At 31.9% G+C, this 20,332-nt stretch overlaps 1 protein-coding gene across 8 annotated transcripts in view; it reads left to right on the top strand.

The window, feature by feature from the left end:
* The window catches only part of LOC148313059 (long-chain-fatty-acid--CoA ligase 6), a 105,954-nt gene that overhangs the window by 54,895 nt on the left and 30,727 nt on the right, over nt 1–20,332 (top strand). Inside the window, exon 1 of one of the 8 annotated variants that reach the window (XM_088268807.1) lies at nt 7,614–8,128. The exons of the other annotated variants lie outside the window; for them this stretch is intronic. Coding sequence (XP_088124933.1) covers nt 8,048–8,128 — 81 coding nt within the window. The 5' untranslated portion in view covers nt 7,614–8,047. Of the gene's footprint in view, nt 1–7,613; nt 8,129–20,332 lie in introns of those variants that run through there. 8 annotated transcript variants of the gene reach the window in all.

A 20,332-nucleotide genomic window follows, 5' to 3' on the forward strand; every position in this document is an offset into this window, starting at 1 on the left:
TCGCTCTACTAATTAATCAAAATGTTTTATTTGATTACTGTAAAATGTTTAGGATATAAAATAACTATCTTAGAAATTATTGCGTTTACCGTTTAACGTTTTGAAAATATATTTATTTATTTTTAAAACATATTATAAACATAAGTTACATATATATTATTCCTAATGAGTAATATCCATTTTGGGATTACGGTTAAAAGACTGAACACAAATAAGAAGGTAAAAAAAATGATAAAAATTTTCAATTAACTAACACAGGGCAAAATGTAAAATATAAAACAATAAATGGGTATAGTAAATAGGCATATAAAAAAACATAAGGTAAGAAGCATGTTTAAAGAAAAACATATCAATCCATAAAGTATTTTTTCAGTTTATTCATTTTGGATCCCTGACTGGGTTCTATTTCATATGTCAGGCAACTTGATTTTATATTGGCAAATCGATTTTAAAGATAATGTAAACAAGATGTTATGGTCATTATCGTTAAAAATTTAAGTGAGTGCACTTAATATATATTGCTTTAACCTTCCCTTCAATCTACGTAATGTTCTAGTGGTTTTATCATAGAATATTGATACCCTTGCCAGTGTCTATTTCGGTAGAGAAATATTGTTTACTATACGATCCGGCGAACGGTTGTCCCACACAGGCGAGCTTCTTGGTAATAATATTAATGTAAATTTTATTAAATGTTTTTATGGAAAGAATAAGTGATTTTTATTAATGGTAAAATATGAAATTTTTATCGCTATGTGAACACTTCTTCTTCTTCTTTATGAGCCCTCTGTCCTCCACTGCTGAAGGACAGGGCTCATATAGGCCATTTTTCCATTTCCTTCGATCGGTTGGTGCTTGCAGCCAGTTTCTACCCCCCAAAACGACTGTCGCCGAACCATCTTTTTGGGGTCTACCGACGCCTCTTTGTTTTCCCAAGGTCGTGAAAAGAGTTATTGATAGATTTATTATTATTATTATTTTTCTGATGCACATAAATACAAAAAAATCAAATTCCTGAATTATTGTTTGACTCCTGAAATATTGTTTACATGAAGATTGGTTTTACGTATTCATTCGGTTGTACATAGGAAATATGTAGGTACTATTCACATTTCAACAATAACCAGTGATTCGAAAATGCTAAGTTTAATTATTTTATGAAGTTTTAATTATTTCAAAATAATTAAAACTGATTTTTTTCTTATTTTTTTTATCATTAAGTATAAAACATGTAATATATTATGTACTCATTATTTATGGCCGTTAATAAAGGAAAAAATCCAAGTTATATATAATTTTTTAAATTGTGCGTGAAGACATGTCTGGCCCCTCATGTAGCCGATCCCTTAATGAATTGTATATTTGCGAGTACCCCCTTCAAGTCATGTCATCTTACTTATAATTACTATTTTAAAAAAATATATATATTTATATATATATATATATATATATATATATATATATATATATATATATATATATATATATATATATATATATATATATATATATATATATATTATATATATATATATATATAAATATATATATATATATTATATATATATATATATATATATATATATATATATATATATATATATATATATATATATATATATATATGTATATATATGTACCTTTATACTGTAAATTGTTATTGTATCTATTGTATGTAATGTATATAATCTAATAATTAATATAAAACAAATAAAAATAATAATAAAAAATTGTATTAACATGTAAGTATTTCGGCTCAACACAAGCCATGCCTAAAGAGCCGTAATACATGTAGTAAAAAATGTATGTATCTATGAAATAAATAAACAAATAAAAAAATTATTACACCTATCGAGTTTAATTTGTATTTTTTTGTAAAGGAATTTATACTCGATGCTTGCGTCAAACCGTTCGTGAACTTGACAAAACACTTTGTTACGGTAGCACAGTTATTTTAGTGGGAGCCAAGATAACCAGCTTAGTCGTAAATACTTTAGTCCGCTGGTAGCCTGTCATTAATATTAAAATGTCATCGACACCGACTTATGTTTATTTAATCCTTAAGCTTAATTTCAAATGCATATTAAAGTTCAGCTATTAAATAAAACCTAGTTTATTGATAAGGATGAATGGTTAACAGTAATAATTATAATATTAATGATGGATAATTTATACAGTGCAAAATTTTCTTAAAATTCTGCCTCAGGGGCGCTTCACTGTCATTAAATTGGGGAAAATATGATAGTGGAAATGATTTAGCAAATAAATGTGTTTTTTTTTGTTCCTATGCAATTTAAATGATTTTATGTTGTCTACGACAATGCACGTGTGGTGAACTACACTTTTTTTTATTGTAAATACGATTCCTATCACTTAAATGTTTCTTGCGACATCGAATGTATCGTAGTAGTACAGGAGAAAGTGACCAACTGACATAATGTAAAATGTTCTGGAGGGCCTATAAGTCACTTTTGCTTGCCAAGAAAATAAACACCAATGCAGTTAGTAATTTTTAACAAGTCTTTATATTCTCTCTGCCTACCCCTGCGGTGAAGCGGTGTGATGGTTAGTTAGTTAGTATATTATACTTCCAAGCTTAAAACCCTTTGGGATTTTTTTTCAGGGCAATATTAAGCTAGTAAGATATCAAATAGTCAATGATCACGCTTAAAAAAAAAAAAAAGCTCTTGGTCAATTTCTCCTGTATGACTACGATATGGTCATTTTAAAAACTAGCGGGAATTTCGAATCAAACACTGGGAATTTTTATATTAATTTCATTCTTCGGAAGTAATTTTTTCGAACAAAACATACGTCTTATAGTCCGTAAAATACGGCAGCAGATAATCTTATTTTTTTCTGGAGTATGTTGATGCAGTTGAAGCTTCTACCACCACCAAGACAGGTTGTGAGCTACATGACTCACGTAGGTCTTGAGAGTGAGCTATGTAACAGAGGGAGGTCACAATAGTCTTAATTTGGTCGCAGTGACATGAGGGATGCAACATCCCTTGACCTCATATAAAAAAAATATTTAAAAAATGTTAATGGCGATATTCCTCTTAAGCTGTATCTTATATGTAGCTTATCTTCACGTTCTGAGCTGTGTGTGTCGTAGATGAGAGCAAATTTGAATACACGAATTAAGCACTATAGTTTTTAATAGCTTCCAGAATATCTAAAATTAAGCTTCTTAAACCCGTGACAGTTTTGAGTTCACGTTGCGTAAGCCACACTTTTATAATCTTTTTCAAGGCGGCCTGTTAGCTCAAATATAAATACCCGTCTCTCAAACATAAATCAACCGCTATTGTCAAAAAATATTGTTTTTATTTTTATTTTTAAATCTTAATTAGTTACATGTTCATTCGCGATTTGGACACTGTATTTTGGCTGCCATAAAAACATTTTCATGGTTTATAGGTTCGCTTTTTAATTGAAAATGTTTTCAAATTTCTTGTTTTAACTATTATATTTAATGTATATGGGTTTGAAAATGTATGATGTGATGTTTAAATGTATGAGAGTTGTTTACTGTAAGAAGATGTAAATATATATTTGATGTAAATTAAGTTTAAATAATAGTTTGTATTAAATGTTATATAAGCTAACTAAAGAAGAAAATAATAATAATAAAATAAAAAATAATTATATATATATATATATATATATATATATATATATATATATATATATATATATATATATATATATATATATATATATATATATATATATATATATATATATATATATATATATATATATATATATATATATATATATATATATATATATATATATATATATATATATAATGATTAAAGAAAACACTTCGTTTTTTACCACATGTATATTTTTGTCCACCTTCATAGTGTCACCTCCATTGGTCAGCACGCTCGGCTACATTCTGGAGGTCCCGGGTCGATTCCTATGGGGGTCAAATAAATAAAAAGTTATTTTTTCACTCAATTCAATATTACCCCGAAGCAGAGGGCTGATCACCTTTCCATCGTGTGTTAACGATAAAGTTAACACTGTTAAATAAAGTGCCCCATGTACAACTGTGTGCGGACTAGGGTTTGAACAAAATATTTATTTATTTTGCTAAATTTAGTTTTTTGGATTCCCCTTTCAAGTTGCCTTTTTTGTTGATGACCTGTATTTTGACGCCTTTTATATTTATATTCGATTTATCAATATAATAATTATTTAAGTCCTTTATGGATAAAAAAATTAAAATTGATGTTTCCTTTTTCATTCATATAATAATAATAAAACCCTTATCCGCACCCCAATGGTGCATAGGGCACTGCGTCATTAACGCAGTGTTATCTTGATCGTTTAAGCGTGTAAGAAAGGTGATCAGCCCTCCGCTTCAGGTACCAGTCCAGGGTAATATTAAATAAATATAAGAGTGAAAAAATCACTTATATTTATTTCACCCCCCTTGGGAATCGAACCCGGGACCTACAGAACGGTAGCCGAGCGTGCTGACCATTACACTACGGAGGCGGACATTTAGCTAAATAATACTTATAGGATCCATGTATGATCCATTAAAGTGAAGATTCGCAATATTTTGAGTGTGTTCAAATTTATGTTTGGAATTCTTTTAAATTTCTTGCTCTTAGGCGTTATTCATATCAATATTTTATATTTATTTGATTGGTATAAAAGAACGATTACTCATATAGTTTTTCCATTCAGAATTTTTTAATCTCTAGTGCTGATTACAATCTTTCGATGTGATAAACCGTACGATAATGAATCGCTTTTTTATGGATTTAATAATATTTATTTCCATGCTTCCTAATATCACAATTTCCGATATGATATTTGTAATCAGGGCTGGCATCTGTGGGAAAAAGGTTAAGGATTTTTGATAATTGATTAGTTTATTATTTTCCTTTTTCTGAATTCACTTTATTGAAATCAACCACAACAAAATTGAGGTATTTAAAAAAAAAATAATAGAACAAATCTATCGTTTTTAATGTTCGCCTCCGTAGTGTAATGGTCAGCATGCTCGGCTACCGTTCTGGAGGTCCCGGGTTCGATTCCCAGGGGAGGGTAAAATAAATATAAGTGATTTTTTCACTGTAAGTACTATTTATTCAATATTACCCTGGACTGGTACCTGAAGCGGAGGGCTGATCACCTTTCCTTCATGTGTAAACGATCAAAATAACACCGCGTTTGTATTACGCAGTGCCCTATGCACCATTGGGGTGCGGATAAGGGTTTTATTATTATTATTATATTTTACTGTAGCCAAATCTACGTTCACAAACGCTTGAGTTTTCTCCACTTGCGGGGAGTTATTTGTATTAAGATTTTTCATTGATATCTCAACATTGATGAGGGTTTCAGCCAACTTATATTAGACTTACAAATTTTTAATCTTTGATGTGGAGTTTTCAACTAATATGTAAATGATTTTTTTTCGCTTGAAGCACATATTCAACCTTAAAAAAATAGTAATGTGGTTGTCAAGCATGGGTACAATGTATTAAGTTTTTTCCTTAACCCCTCAATGACAGGTCGTAAGCCTTGGAAATACCCAGACTTTCATATTTCCAAAATAAAATTTTCTTCATCAACATTTGTTGAGACTTGATGTACTATGAGTGTCTTAACGAAGCATCTATTGTTTTTTATACGAAAGAAGATGGAAGTCTGAGCATGTCAGAGCTTATGACCTGGCATTTGGCTGGTGTATATGATCACTTTATACATTTATGTAACGTTCACCATTCTACCCATTACTTAATATCCACTCTATATATATGTATATATATATATATATATATATATATATATATATATATATATATATATATATATATATATATATATATATATATATATATATATATATATATATATAATATATATATATATATATATATATATATATATATATAAACATTGAAATATCATCCGTAAGGTGTATAATCCAATGTCTGAATAAATAATAATAAAAAAAATCATTTTCAAAATATGTTTAAGCCACAACATTCAAAGTCGAAAAATGTATTATTATATTTAAAATAAAATAAAAATAAAAATCAAATCAAACAGGAGAAATTTTTTCCATCACCGATTATGAGTAACTACCTACTCCTCCAACAGGAATTGCAATTAAATTCTAAGTAAAACACTTATTTTTTACCACTTGAGTACTCAAATGCTAAAAAAACATGTGTTTTATTTATAATTTAATCATGCCTTACCCCAAAGTAAATTCCGAAACAATAAATAATATGAGAGTTAAATTGTTTAATTCCTTCATATCTATATTTATCAGCGGGATCGTTACGCTAATGCATTTCGAGACGACCATTTCCTACTCCGATACAAGACAGTTCAAAGAAAAGGTGAATGGTACAGAGCATACAGTAACGAATCATTCAGTAGGCACTCGCTTATAGATAGATCTCACTGCAGGCGCGCGTATCAGAATCATTTTGGTCGGTATGAGACAAGTCTTCCGAGTTGTCCCGGTCTGGTATCAAAATAAGACTAGTAGGATGCGAGTTAGTTGGATCACTTGTATCCTTCTACTTCGAGTCTCGCATTCCGACTTAACCCTAGATTACTTAACTATCCTACAATCGACGTTGTTACAAAACATTCGTAAAAGATACGACATAGAAATAATACTGAAATAAATAAGATTATTGATTTTTATTTTTATTTGTATTTTTAAAAGGAAAATGATGTAATATTCTTTAGGTGCCGAACAAAATACCGAACCCTCCTCTAGTGGTACGGAAGGTCTGTTGATGACAGTCAACAGTTCGTCTTCTCCAGAGGAGTTTTACGTGGTTTCCTCCCTGCAATGAGCAAATGCAGAGTTGGCCTAATTGGCCCATTGATTATTCCTCCTGTTTCCAACACAGATTAAAATAAAACATCTCTTTTTTTTAGTTAGAAGAAACAAAAATCCACTTAATGGTCTATAAACCTTGTTTTTGATAAGAAAGGAAAATAATAAATGCGACTCATCTAAAAAAAATCTTTCTCCAGGTTTAAGAGACCACGTAATAATGAAAAAATAAAATAAATGTACATTAAAAAGGTGCTGTGAAGCACTCGGGTGTGACTCGGGAGTGACTCAGGAACGACGCGATTGTTTTTTCTAAGTATCGTCATTTTGCCGTCGTAATTTCACCTCCCTTTAGAAATTAAAAATATAAAAGACACAAACACTCTTAAAATAAAGAAACTCAACGAGCACTATTTACATACACTATACAATAAAAAAAAGATCACTCCCTCTCCAAACACAAGAGCTTGTCCCTTTTTGGGAAGGTACCAACCGCATAAAATAAATATATTGTACCCAGAAGTATTCTTTAGATATATGTATTACAAAAATTGCATAAAAATGTATTATGGTACTCATAAAAAAAAAACAATTATAATAACATTCACTTTTCTACCCATGATTGTGAAGAAGGATTTAGACACACCGATAATATTACGAACTTCTGATATAATTTAAACATCTCAGAGGAGATACGTTCTATAGTTTGATAGTTTGGTATTATAGGGTTAACATGGCTGAGTTCCGTCGGACGAATGTTTTGGGTCCTCTGCCAATTCTAGTGTGCTCGCTACCGTCTGTTCCCGCTGGCCAGTAGCGACTCTGCCGCCTTGGTCTTCCGAGCTTTCCGTCACTCTTGCCCCGCGATACGTCCAGTCGGATACAATTTGGCGGTCGTTTCGTCGAATCGACGCTTTATCAGACGGCTGTTAGTTTGACACGCGTTTGGCCTTTGCTTCCGTGTCCTAACGCACCGTTACAGCAGTCAATTTGTCGGTTCTCTCTCCTTACGTAACAGATCTTCGAGTGTCTGAAATACTCCGCAAGTGTCTGATTGTATTCCGTGTTTGTGTAGCCGCTGTGAGTGGATGGGAATGTTCCTAGTGAATATGCGACATAAAAGGTGTCGGCGACAAATGTGATCTTGTCTAAAGTACTCATCTTGGACGATATACTAAGTGTTTCTCCTGTGAACTGGTTGTGCCATAGATTAAGATGCCGTGTTGCCAGTGCTGCAAGTCGGTACCGCCAATTCGGGCGCCCATCGACCTCAACAGCCAAACAGATATCCTCAAAGTGAGTTTCATCATCCACAATTCGCACACTCCTTTCAACAACGTCATGTATAAAAAATCGCCAATTTTCAGTTATGCATGTTTTCTAAGACTTATTTTCAACCCTTATCCGCACTCATATGATGCGGGGCACGGTAGGGATGTAAACTTGATCGTCTATTATACGACAGCGATATGATCAGTGGCGAACTACAGATTAATGGATATACGTAGAGATTAAATTAATTTGATGGGGAATAAATAGTAGACGTATGTGAAGGAATTCTGGATGAAGGACATTATAGCTGTATGGCCAATGAAATATTGGGAGAATAGTATTTGGGCAAAAGAAATTAGCAGCAATGGCTAGGGCACTCGCGATTGCATACTTGTACTCGTACTCCACGAGGAGAAAACTACAAAACTGATAAAAATCAGCAATTTGATATTATGCATGAATTAATTACTATAATTTATAACAGCTCTGTAAGGTATCAAACTTTTTGAACATTTACAATAGTCTGTTTTTGGTTGATTGGAAGATATTGCTTTTTAGCAATAAGCCCGCCAATGTACATATTTGTTTTTTGTATATGAAGTTTAGAAAAAATAAAAATTTATTCAATAAAACATTCATTTCATAGACAACCGATAGGATGAATAACCGTAACCAGAAATAAAGAAGACCTTATGCATAAACTTTTTCCACTCTGACCATTTTTTCTCATAACTGATCAGCTACCCTGATCAAAAAAATGCGACGTTTTTCTACCATTAAAATAAATATTTTGGTTCCCTAATTTTGGGACACTGTCTGGCAATTCGTATGACCATGTTAATTAAGATTAACTGTATTTATCTGAAATACTTTTTGGTAAACTTGGGTGATAAAGAAATCAGTGATTAAAGTTATACCTGCGCCGGGCCAGACATCGTGGCCCACGAAGATGCCTACTAGAATCATACGGGCCAGAATGTCTGGCCTACAGAGTGGTAAGAGTTAAAATACATAAAAGGTATTGTATATTTCCGGCCAGCATATAGAAGGTTCTTATTTCTGGTTCTTTTTGCATGACCACACTATTCTACCCACATATTGCTTCGCACACGTGGTTATCCAACGCGTCGCGCGTCGATGAGGTCAAACCGGACATAACATCCGAAAGCAACGCTCACATAAATCACCGCAATTATTTTTAATTTTATCTAATTTCTCTCTGGATATGTAACAGAAAACAGATTTAAAATTGTCACGTGATAAAACGGCTTATTTATCGGGACCGAATTGTAAGGTTCGTTCATATACAAGCCACATCAAAGTGTCGCAGAGGAGGAATAAATCTTGTTACACTTTGGATTTTCATATCTATCTTTCATATAAATTCGGAGTAGTTGTCATGGAAGCTGTGCGTAATTCTTCCTCTTTCCACGCACATATACACATATCGTTAACTCCTTTCAAGAACGTCATAAATCAAAAAACTTGATTTTTCAGGAGAACGTTTTTAAAGTTTAAAAATATAATACAATGTATTAAAAATAAATATCAAGCCACTTATTGAACTTTTTACTATCAACAGATTATTTTAGGTAAAACCTGAAGGTTTTATCTCAATTTGAAAAATATTTAGTACATTTATAAAATTAATTAAACAATACCTTTTCTTCAAAATGCAAAAAAAAACACTTTCTGCCCCGTAGCGGGTAAATATTAAGTTAAAAATATGCCGCTTTGCTGGGATATAGTACATTTTCTGGGCATTCCGAAAACATGCACAACTGAAAATTGACGATTTTTTATTTATGACGTTCTTGAAAGGAGTGAGCGATATAGGTAACTATGTTAGTTATAGTTTTTCGCCTTGGATATGTCACGGATCACTCTTTATATCTATATCATTTAGACAATTAGTTTTCAGGTTATCATAATAATAAATTATTTATTGGTTTGGCGTTTAATTTGTAGAACTCCATTTTAATTAATATGTTAGATGTTAAATCAAACACTGATTTTTTGAGTCTACTAAATTATATTTTATTTTTAATTAAAATTTTAGTTAGTAAATACCACTATTTAATTTTTACATAGTATTTACTAAATTAGTAAATACTTAATTTACTTCGTAATTTTTTAATAGTAAAAAGTGGTATTAACTAAGTAATTTTTTTAATTAAAATTTGATAGGTTTTACCACAAAGTGACTGCCGAATCAATAAATGAAATTGTATTTTATAGTTAAAAAAACACATAAAAATCAACATTTGTGACAATTGTTTCGCCCAGTTATGGCATTTTCAAACGAATGTGATTATTACATAGACTGACGGTCCTTAAAAAGCTATACAATTCTAGATACTTAGGTTATGGTTTTAACGTGTGCAGTAATAATTTACGGGAGACAACAATAGCTAATGGGGCATGTAGGCACGTATATTTATATTCATTTTCAGGGAAAGGAAGAATTCATCTCAACATAGATGAAGAAGTATATGGAAGTTTGGGCATTTTATTTAGTTTGGGCATTAGTAGGTATAGGCTATAAAACATATTAAGTTAGAGCCTAAGTAAGGCCATGATATGCGGTATTGTACAAGCCGTGACTGGATTTTATAGTCACTTGGAATTTAGGTAAATTAAACTCACATCAGTGTTTGAAAATAAGAGCAATGCAGGCATGTTTGAGAATAGGCGAGATGTGGTCTTAAATAACAACAAGGCACGCGACAAATTTCCCCATGGTTGGATTTTCTGATACATTTATTTAAAGAGAACAATCAGTACGCAATGGAACAGGTCTAATGGTAATGATGTAACTCCAATGAAGGTTTGAACAGGTCTATTGATAATGCTGTAACTCCAATTTAGGTTATTTGTGACTTACAAGTAAAATTTAAATCTGCTCTGTTTACGTGATGTTATTCGAAATCTCAGAAGAGCGTCAAAGATATTTCGTGGAAATTTACCCTCGAGGCAACTTAGTCACGCGTATTTAACACGTGCTATATTAGTATTGCATAATGTAACATTGTGGGATAAGCTTTCATCATTTCCTCTTAATATACCGTGTTTTGAATTCTACCAACGATGAGTAGATAATCTTAAGACGTTAAATAGTTAAAAATATTATTTAACAGTTGGAAATATCATTGAATTCTATAGTTGAAAACTGTATTTCAAAGACGTTACGAATAATACTCGTATAATTTTTACAAGAGAGAGAAATATATCTCTCCTCCAAGGAAAACGAGGAAAAGTTTTTTTTAAGGAGTCTTAATTTGATATGAAAGAAATAAGCTTAATTAATAGTGTCGGGTCGTGTCCCGTGGTTAGTGTCGCGGACTCTTAAGTTAAGAGTTTCTCGGTTCGAACCCACTCTACCACAATTTGATACCTATTTTTAATAATAAGCCGCTTAGGCTCACATACATAGTATGAATTAATTTTTAAATCAAACACAGATTTTTTGAGGCTACTAACTTGTATTTTATTAAAAACACATCAAAATTAATATTCTGACAATATTTCGCCAAAAATACAACTTAGTAGATTTAAAAAATCTGTGATTGATTTAAAAATTAATTCATAAATTAAAATGGAGTTCTACAAATTAAACGCCAAATCAATAAATAAATAGTATGTAATTTAAATATTTGTGTAAATAATAAAAACACAAATATTTCTCTATAAAAAAAATACTTCGCCAATCCCTCAACTGATGGCGTAACAATCGGACATAATATATTATACTTCACGAATGTATCAAAAAATATACCCGGTATGCGGAAGGATCCAAGACCATTGCATATATACGGGTTTCAAGAATTAATGCAATATGGATGTTCAATAATGGGTAGAATGGTGAACGTTACACAAGTGTATAAGGTGATCGCATAAGCCAGTCAAATACCAGTTCGTAAGCCCTGGGATGCTGAGAACTCCATCTTCTTTATCAAGTTGATTCACCTATAAATTGGCATCTCATCCGTAGTTTGAATAATCCAGTGTCCGATAAAATAAATAATATTAATATTGAGGAAAAGTTTGTTTAGTAAAGTATGTACGTTATTCTTAAATTGTTTTTATTTCACTTAGTAATAGCAGTGTTCTTTAAACCATATTGTCCCAGAGAATTTCTAATAATTACGAAAATAATTTAAATGCTTACAAATGCATTGGTATCTGGGATTTTAGTACTGTTCGGTAATAGGCTCGTGAAGTCCAAACCTGTCTGCTTTTTTTCTTTGTTGCTATCATAAAATACTGTTGGGACACATACGACCCACTCACCAATACTATTGGGACAATATGTCCCAATTATTATTATGCAATATTCAATAAATAATATTATCATTTATTTAAAAATTGTTTTTACCGTCAAACTAAATTAGCAATAAATATTTTATTATTAAAATAAATAAATCGTTTTGAAAAGGTTAAATCTAAATAGATATAACCACAAAATACCAATATTTATTTATATGCATATGACATTGTGATTTGTGACGTTTACAATTGTGCATACACAATTTTCGGCGTCATTCGTCATGCTATGGCGATGAACCAGAGACTCACCGGACATTGTTGCATCTGTCATCGGCCATTTGATGCGTGCGTCTGGTGCCAATCGTGTCTTAACAACCTCGTCTTCTTGTCTCGGCTATGTGTGGACTCATTGCGGATATAGAATCGTAGAATGTCCGTAACAATGTGTTACATAGTTGTTACAGAATACAGCAATGAAAAATCATTCAAAAATAGTACGTAAAAATACATCATCTTGATGTAATGGTATCCTTTGTTTCTACATAAAATTATTTGTAAAGAATCTTAATTTTCCTCATGGCAAAACTGTCATTAGTTTGTTGGTAAATGTTCTGAATTAATATTTGAATCAATAATATACTGCAGTAAATCGATTTTTAATAATACAAAATTTCGTATAATATGTTTAAAATCAGTCGATCGATTGCGAAACTGGTGTCGCGGGTTCGATTCCCGCCAGTTGCAAAATAAATTCAAGAAAGATATTTTTTCAATTGGTCTGGGTGTTTGCGATGTACTTTTCACATTTACCTTCCATATCCTTACTATACAACCTGCACACAAGCCTCTAAAAGTATAGGCTTTGCGGGTTATTATTATATAAAATACAATAATATAACGTCCGATTCGTTTTGTAAAACGTTGAAGTTGAAAAGTCCAATTTGATTTTGTAAGGCTTCCAATTTGGTTCGTTAAATGTCCAAATTCGAAGTGAAAAACTTAAGTATATAGAAAATACTGAAGCGAGAATAGGAATGTATCAAAAATGAAATTATGTCATGATTTCCGCAAACGACATGTTCTAGAAGCAGTATTTGGAACGCGACAAAAGACACCGTGAGAATCACATTTATCGCAATATAAATCAAATGATACAAGTCTCCGTGGGCAGATCATCGCGCCGTGTAAAAGGTTCAAATACCTAGAGCCAAAGAATGCCGAAAACTCTACCTCTACACAGTCACACAGTCACAGCACACACGCTACACACGTTACCCGACGAAAGTGGGCCATGAAAATTTAACGCCGCCGTAATAAACGCGACATCTTTATTATTTCACCGAATCTGCCAAGCTTGTTCGGCTTGGTAACTAAACACTTCATCTGCGGAATGATTAGTTAATGATACGCCATTCCAGACACAACTAAGTGATCGAAAAGCACGGGTGTGATCAACAAAAACACGAAAACTAGCGATTGCCCTTTAAATAAAGTCACATTATTTTTTGACATCTCATCAAAGATGAAGAAGAATATGGTAAGTAAGGGCATTTACGGGGCTAACGACCGTCATAGGCTAATTTAAGTGATCACTTTACACGCGTGTAACATTCACTAAATTCTACCCATTATTGACAACCACAATACTCAAATTCTTAAAAATTCTCTTTTATTTTTTTTAAACCATTTTTGAAATTTTGCTCTTGAATCACTAGAACTTCACTAAAGACATCTATTGGTGAGATTTATTAGAGATAATCCAGATTTGTGAACAAGTATTTGGACACACTCAAAATGTTGAAAATGAAGTCCCCATCTAAATGAGATATGCACGTAAAACAACAAAAATTTGGGTCAGAATCCAATTTGAAGTAAAAAAAACCTATACCAGCACAGAAGTGTGATCATCTCTGATTTATTTATGTATCCAAATACCACATGCATGTAATGTGTTTACCGTTCATACAATAATAATAGTACGGATTATAAGCAGTAGCGTGTTTATTCGTACGTGTCGCATTTAACCTTTTCATGGCCGCAAATAAATTACGCCGCAGTGCTCAACAGGCCAAGTATTTTTTTGAAAAAAAAAAGTTGTCTAAAGATTTTTTTTTTGTTGTTTTTATTGAATTATAATTTACTTACCAAATATTATATTCCGCATCGATTGTTAGAGTTTTATTCTTGAAGTTAAACCAGTTTCAAATTTTCAGGGTTGTCACACTAAGTCGCACACGCAAGTTTTTATTAAATTTAATATTAACACACAACTATTATTTATCAATGGAATATTTTAAAATAATAAGAAAAACACAAAAAAATTGAGCAAAATAAAAACCCCTGGCGTTCAAAACAATCGATTAAAATAATCAATATTTCAAGTGGTTTGAGTGGTAGCCCTAATGACATCTGTCAACTGTCAGCTGAAAGTGATACCGATAAATCACTTAAAAGTATTTAAAAACTTTATAAAATATTTTGTGACAACTTCAACTGATGGCAATGTATGTTCCGTTTTTGACAGATTGTCAATATGAGTTAAAACTGCGGAGTAATACGTCATCAAAAGTACTGACGAGATATCTCGTCTCTGGCCATACGGGCACTCCGCCATTTGCCGAGATATCTCGTCTCTGGCAACCATCGGGTTAAAAAAAGCACGTGCTAGTGACATATACTTGATACTTCTGGAAATATTTCAAGAGCAGTATTGCTGGCAGGAGATTTATTACTTTGGCGACTGTCCATTGCCACTGGGGTTATTATCAATATTGTATTATACATATAGAGATTCAGATGTAAGCACCGAATAAACGGAAGTCAATGTCAACTGCGAGTATTTGCTGATGACAGCAAAATATCCTCTCATTTCCGCCATATCGAATAACTTGAGTGAATAAATTCTACGGTTATTTTTGGTTTGATGATACACGTTCGTGAAAATATTTTGACTCGTGTCGAAATAACATTCACGGATGAGTGGATCGATCTGAATACCACATAAATATTTCGCTTGTTTTATATATAGATAAAATAAATCGTAGTCGTACAGGAGAAAATGACCAACTAACAAAACTTAAAATGTTCAGGAGGGCCATTTAAGTCACTTTTGCTTGGCAAAAAAATAAACGTCAATGCAGTAAGTCATTTTTAACAAGTCAATATAATATACTTCCAAGTTTAAAATCCTTTGGGATTTTTTTCAGGGCGATATTAAGCTAGTAAGGTATCAAACAGTCAATGATCACGTTTTTGAAAAAAAATGCACTTGGTCAATTTCTCCTGTATAACTACGAAATTTAACATGATGATAATAAATAGTGCATTAGATAAAATAGTTTCCTTTTTTCTATTAATTGAAATTATTAATCACTCATGCCGTACACTAAGTATCATTAAAATAGGGCATTTACTTAAATCTTGGCAATAATTTTTCACTTAATTGAAAAATATGATAAAATACAGTAAAATTGAAATATAGAAAAACTGCAAATGAACGCTTATGTTGTGTGCAGCTATGAATGTGGGTTTTAATTATTTAATACAAAAGGTTAATTTTAAAACTACCTTTTTAATTTAAGTTTTACTTAGTAAATATCATTTTTTCTTTAAAAATATTGTGACACGTGTTTCGATGCATTCCGCATCATACATATATCATGTTTGTAAATGATATATGATATGAAATAGCGGTGGTTACTTAGTAAAACCGTATCAATAATAGATAGATTTCTCCATAAAGTGCATGCCGAATCAATTAATGAAATTAAAAACTACGGTTGATAAGCGTTTTTAATATTATTATTTATTTTAATTTATTTATTAGATCGCTATATATGTCATGCAATCTCGAACTGAAAAAAGATATTTTTCAATCGTGTATGTCCCATTTTTATCATTTCTTGACAGTAAAACATGTTTACTGCAACTCATTTGCTAAACTGCAAAAAGCTGTAACGTATTTATTTATTCGGTCACTAAGTATATATGGTTTGTCATAAATTCTTGAATAATAAAGAAATATATAATTTTTTTAAAAATTATTTCATCAATTGTGTCTTGTCTCATTTTCATAACTTCATGACAATACACGTTTACCGTAACGCATTTGCCAGACCGCAAAAAGTTGTAACGGATAATACCGGCACAGACCACCAGACTGTCACCGCGAGCTTTCTCTGGCTAATTTCCGTTTGAGTTCGACGCCTGGATTCAACCACCGTACGATCATTTACATATCGCTCACTCCTTTCAAGAACGTCATAAATCAAAAATCGTCAATTTTCAGTTGGGCATGTTTTTGAAATGCCCAGAAAATGTACTATATCCCAGCAAAAGTGGCATATTTTGAACTCAATATTTACCCGCTACAGGGCAGAAAGTGTTGTTTTTGCATTTTGAAGAAAAGGTATTGTTTAATAATTTTTTTAAACATACTAAATATGGAGAAATGGAGATATATTTCAAATGGAGAAAAAACCTTCAGGTTTTACCTAAAAAGATCTGTTGCACAGTAAAAAGTTCAATAAGTGGCTTGATATTTATTTTTAATGCATTGTATTATATTTTTAAACTTTTAAAACGCTCTCCTGAAAAATCAAGTTTTTTGATTTATGACGTTCTTGAAAGGGCGATATGTCATTCAGAATACATTATTTGTCATAAATGACGATTAGTTTTAGAATTTCTTAATTTCAGTGACTTGTCAACAGAGCACGCACGCTTTGGCGTATTATTCTCGCTGTCGTTCGGTCAGATCATGCTTCGTTCATTTTTCTTGATTTTTTCATCTTGACGCAGATGAGTAAATATTGGTCGCAACTTGAGAAGGATTCGCTTCCATTATTGTCGTTATTTTTTCGTTATTACCTTTTAACCTATTAATCTCCCCAAGTGTCATTCATAAGGTCGAAATCCCTGTCTTTTTCAACTGCCATTATTTTTTCGTTATTACCTTTTAACCTATTAATCTCCAAGTGTCTAGGGGATTCATTCCTAAGGTCGAAATCCCTGTCTTTTTCAACTGCCGTTATTTTTTCGTTATTACCTTTTGACCTATTAAGCTCCAAGTGTCTAGGGAATTCATTCATAAGGTCGAAATCCCTGTCCTTTTCAACTGCCGTTATTTTTTCGTTATTATTTTTTAACCTATTAAGCTCCAAGTGTCTAGGGGATTTATTCATAAGGTCGAAATCCCTGTCTTTTTCAACTGCCGTTATTTTTTCGTTACAACCTTTTAACCTATTAAGCTCCAAGTGTCTAGGGGATTCATTCATAAGGTCGAAATCCCTGTCTTTTTCAACTGCCGTTATTTTTTCGTTACTACCTTTTAACCTATTAAGCTCCAAGTGTCTAGGGGATTCATTCATAAGGTCGAAATCCCTGTCTTTTTCAACTGCCGTTATTTTTTCGTTATTACCTTTTAACCTATTAAGCTCCAAGTGTCTAGGAGATTCATTCATAAGGTCGAAATCCCTGTCTTTTTCAATTGCCGTTATTTTTTCGTTACTACCTTCTCACTATTTAGCTCTAAATATCCGGGGGACCTTACAATACCTAACAATTCCAACAGCACTTTAAATATTTGGGAACCAAATACTTCAATATCCTTCCTACAGATATAAAAAAGACATTAAAATGCTAAACATTAAATAAATGCCTTATATACATGTTAATTTAAAACAAAACACATTAAAAAAATCATATCAAATACAAAATTTATCGCTCACAAACATAAACAATAAATAATAAGTGTAAGACCCTCTCCAAGCACAAGAGTTTAGTCTCTTTGTTGGAGAGAACTGCGTATTTAATTTTAAGTAGAAATGTCTAGAAAATCAATTAAACTATAAAAAAAAACAATTAAATTAATCAATGAAATATATGAATATAATATAAAAAAAATCTAATGTAACATGTTCGATGAATAACCACCGGCACGTGTAAACAGTTTCAACTAATGCATTAGTATTGTGTATTTTGTGCCGATGTAGAGTTTTAGATTAGTATTAGTTTTACATAATTGATGTAAAGTTTTTCTCGCACAAAGGTCACGTGTATGATCACACCCTGCCGCCGCGCCGCGGACCGCCGCCCACGCGATAGGGATGGCCGGTCGCCAAGTATAACGATGTCGGGAACTCGAACGGTTCTCGAGGCTAAGCGTCTTCAATTAGACACCCCCTGATGCATGCTAGAATTACTCATACGGTCACCAGACTCTGTGATTACTGTTATTCTAAGCTGCGTAGGCGGCATCGTCATCAGCCAAGGAAATTCAGAATGTGCATAGGTTCAAATTCAAACTGCAAAAGCAACGTAATCACTGGTTTATCCAAAATGTTGAGCTTGGCTTGCTTTGCAATACGTTTTTCTATTATTCATCTATTAAATGTTAATTAAATTTATCAATCAATTAAATGTTGGTATAAGGTTGTCTTCGTTTGCTTCAAATTTAATTTTAATCCGAATTAAAATTTAAAAAAAATACGAAAAAATGGCAAAAAAAAAACTTAAATGCTTTTGTTTGATGAACGCATGAGTAAACTACACCTACCTCGGTACGCATATCCTTTCAACAACGTCATATATAAAAAAAAAAACTTGATTTTCAGGAGATCGTTTTTAAAGTTTACGAATATAGATTTATATTATCCACTGACACTTCGTGATGGAATTGCATTTTTAATTTATTATTAGATTAAAACCAATATTTTTAGCTTTTCCACTTTTTTATTTGACCAGCGACCGGGTTTCGTCGTTACCGACATCATCAGACTGGTCCAGTCTGATGATGTCGGTAACGACGAAACCCGGTCGCTGGTCAAATAAAAAAGTGGAAAAGCTAAAAATATTGGTTTTAATCTAACAATAAATTTTACGAATATAATTAAATGTATTAAAAATAAATATCAAGCCACTTATTGAACTTTTTACTGTACAACAGATCTTTTTAGGGAAAACCTGAATGTTTTTTCTCCTTTTGAAAAATATTTAGTTTATTTAAAAAAATAATTAAACAATACCTTTTCTTCAAAATGCGAAAACAAAACTTTCTGCCCTATAGCGGGTAAATATTAAGTTAAAAATATGCCGCTTTCGCTGGGATATAATACATTTTCTGGGCATTCCAAAAACATGCACAACTGAAAATTGACGATTTTTGATATATGACGTTGTTGAAAGGAGTGAGCGATATGTAAACGTATCAAACTGGATACATTTTTATAAATTTTGAATTTGGAGAAAAAACCTGGCAAATAAACGATGTGAGATTCTTTTGAGTTTCCTAATTTCATAATGGTGTAAGAAAACTTTCGTAATGTGAATAAGTTTTACGCATATTTTTGTTCCCGTTTTTAAAACCACCGCGGGCATGCATAACCCTTGTTTCATCGCAATCGGTCGAATAGTATAGGAGTCTATATAGAACAACAAAATAAACATACATATATTCATTTTTATATATGTGTCGCCTACTTTAAAAATCCGCTGGATCCAATTTTATAAGATTTTAAAATAAATACTCTATCGGAATGCCAATTGTGGGTTTTATTATTTAAAATATTCATATACTGGAAAACCCTGCTAAAAATACTTAAAAACAGCGTTGCATTTCAAATTTCGCTATATTCATGAAACTTGCCTTCTGACCCATATCGGCCAATCAAAGAACGGGGATAGGTCAAAAATTAAGATGACGTCATTATCGGTTTGTGTCTCGTGTTTTTTTTTTTTAATACTGAAAAAAATTCCAAAAAAATGGGAAAATTCTGTATTTCATAATATTTTATGTAAAGATAGACAAATCTTTGAAACATAAATGTTACCCGGGTGAATTTTGCATTTTTTGGAAAATCGACTTCATGGATCTGGCGGATTTCGAAAGTAGGCGACACACATATATATATAGAAGATGAGCAAAATCACCACAACACCGGAGACCCGTCTGAACTAGGCCTA

Source organism: Brachycentrus maculatus, unplaced genomic scaffold, assembly GCF_059751285.1.
Source record: "Brachycentrus maculatus isolate JH-2025_06_01 unplaced genomic scaffold, ASM5975128v1 h1tg000024l, whole genome shotgun sequence".
Lineage (NCBI taxonomy): Eukaryota > Metazoa > Arthropoda > Insecta > Trichoptera > Brachycentridae > Brachycentrus > Brachycentrus maculatus.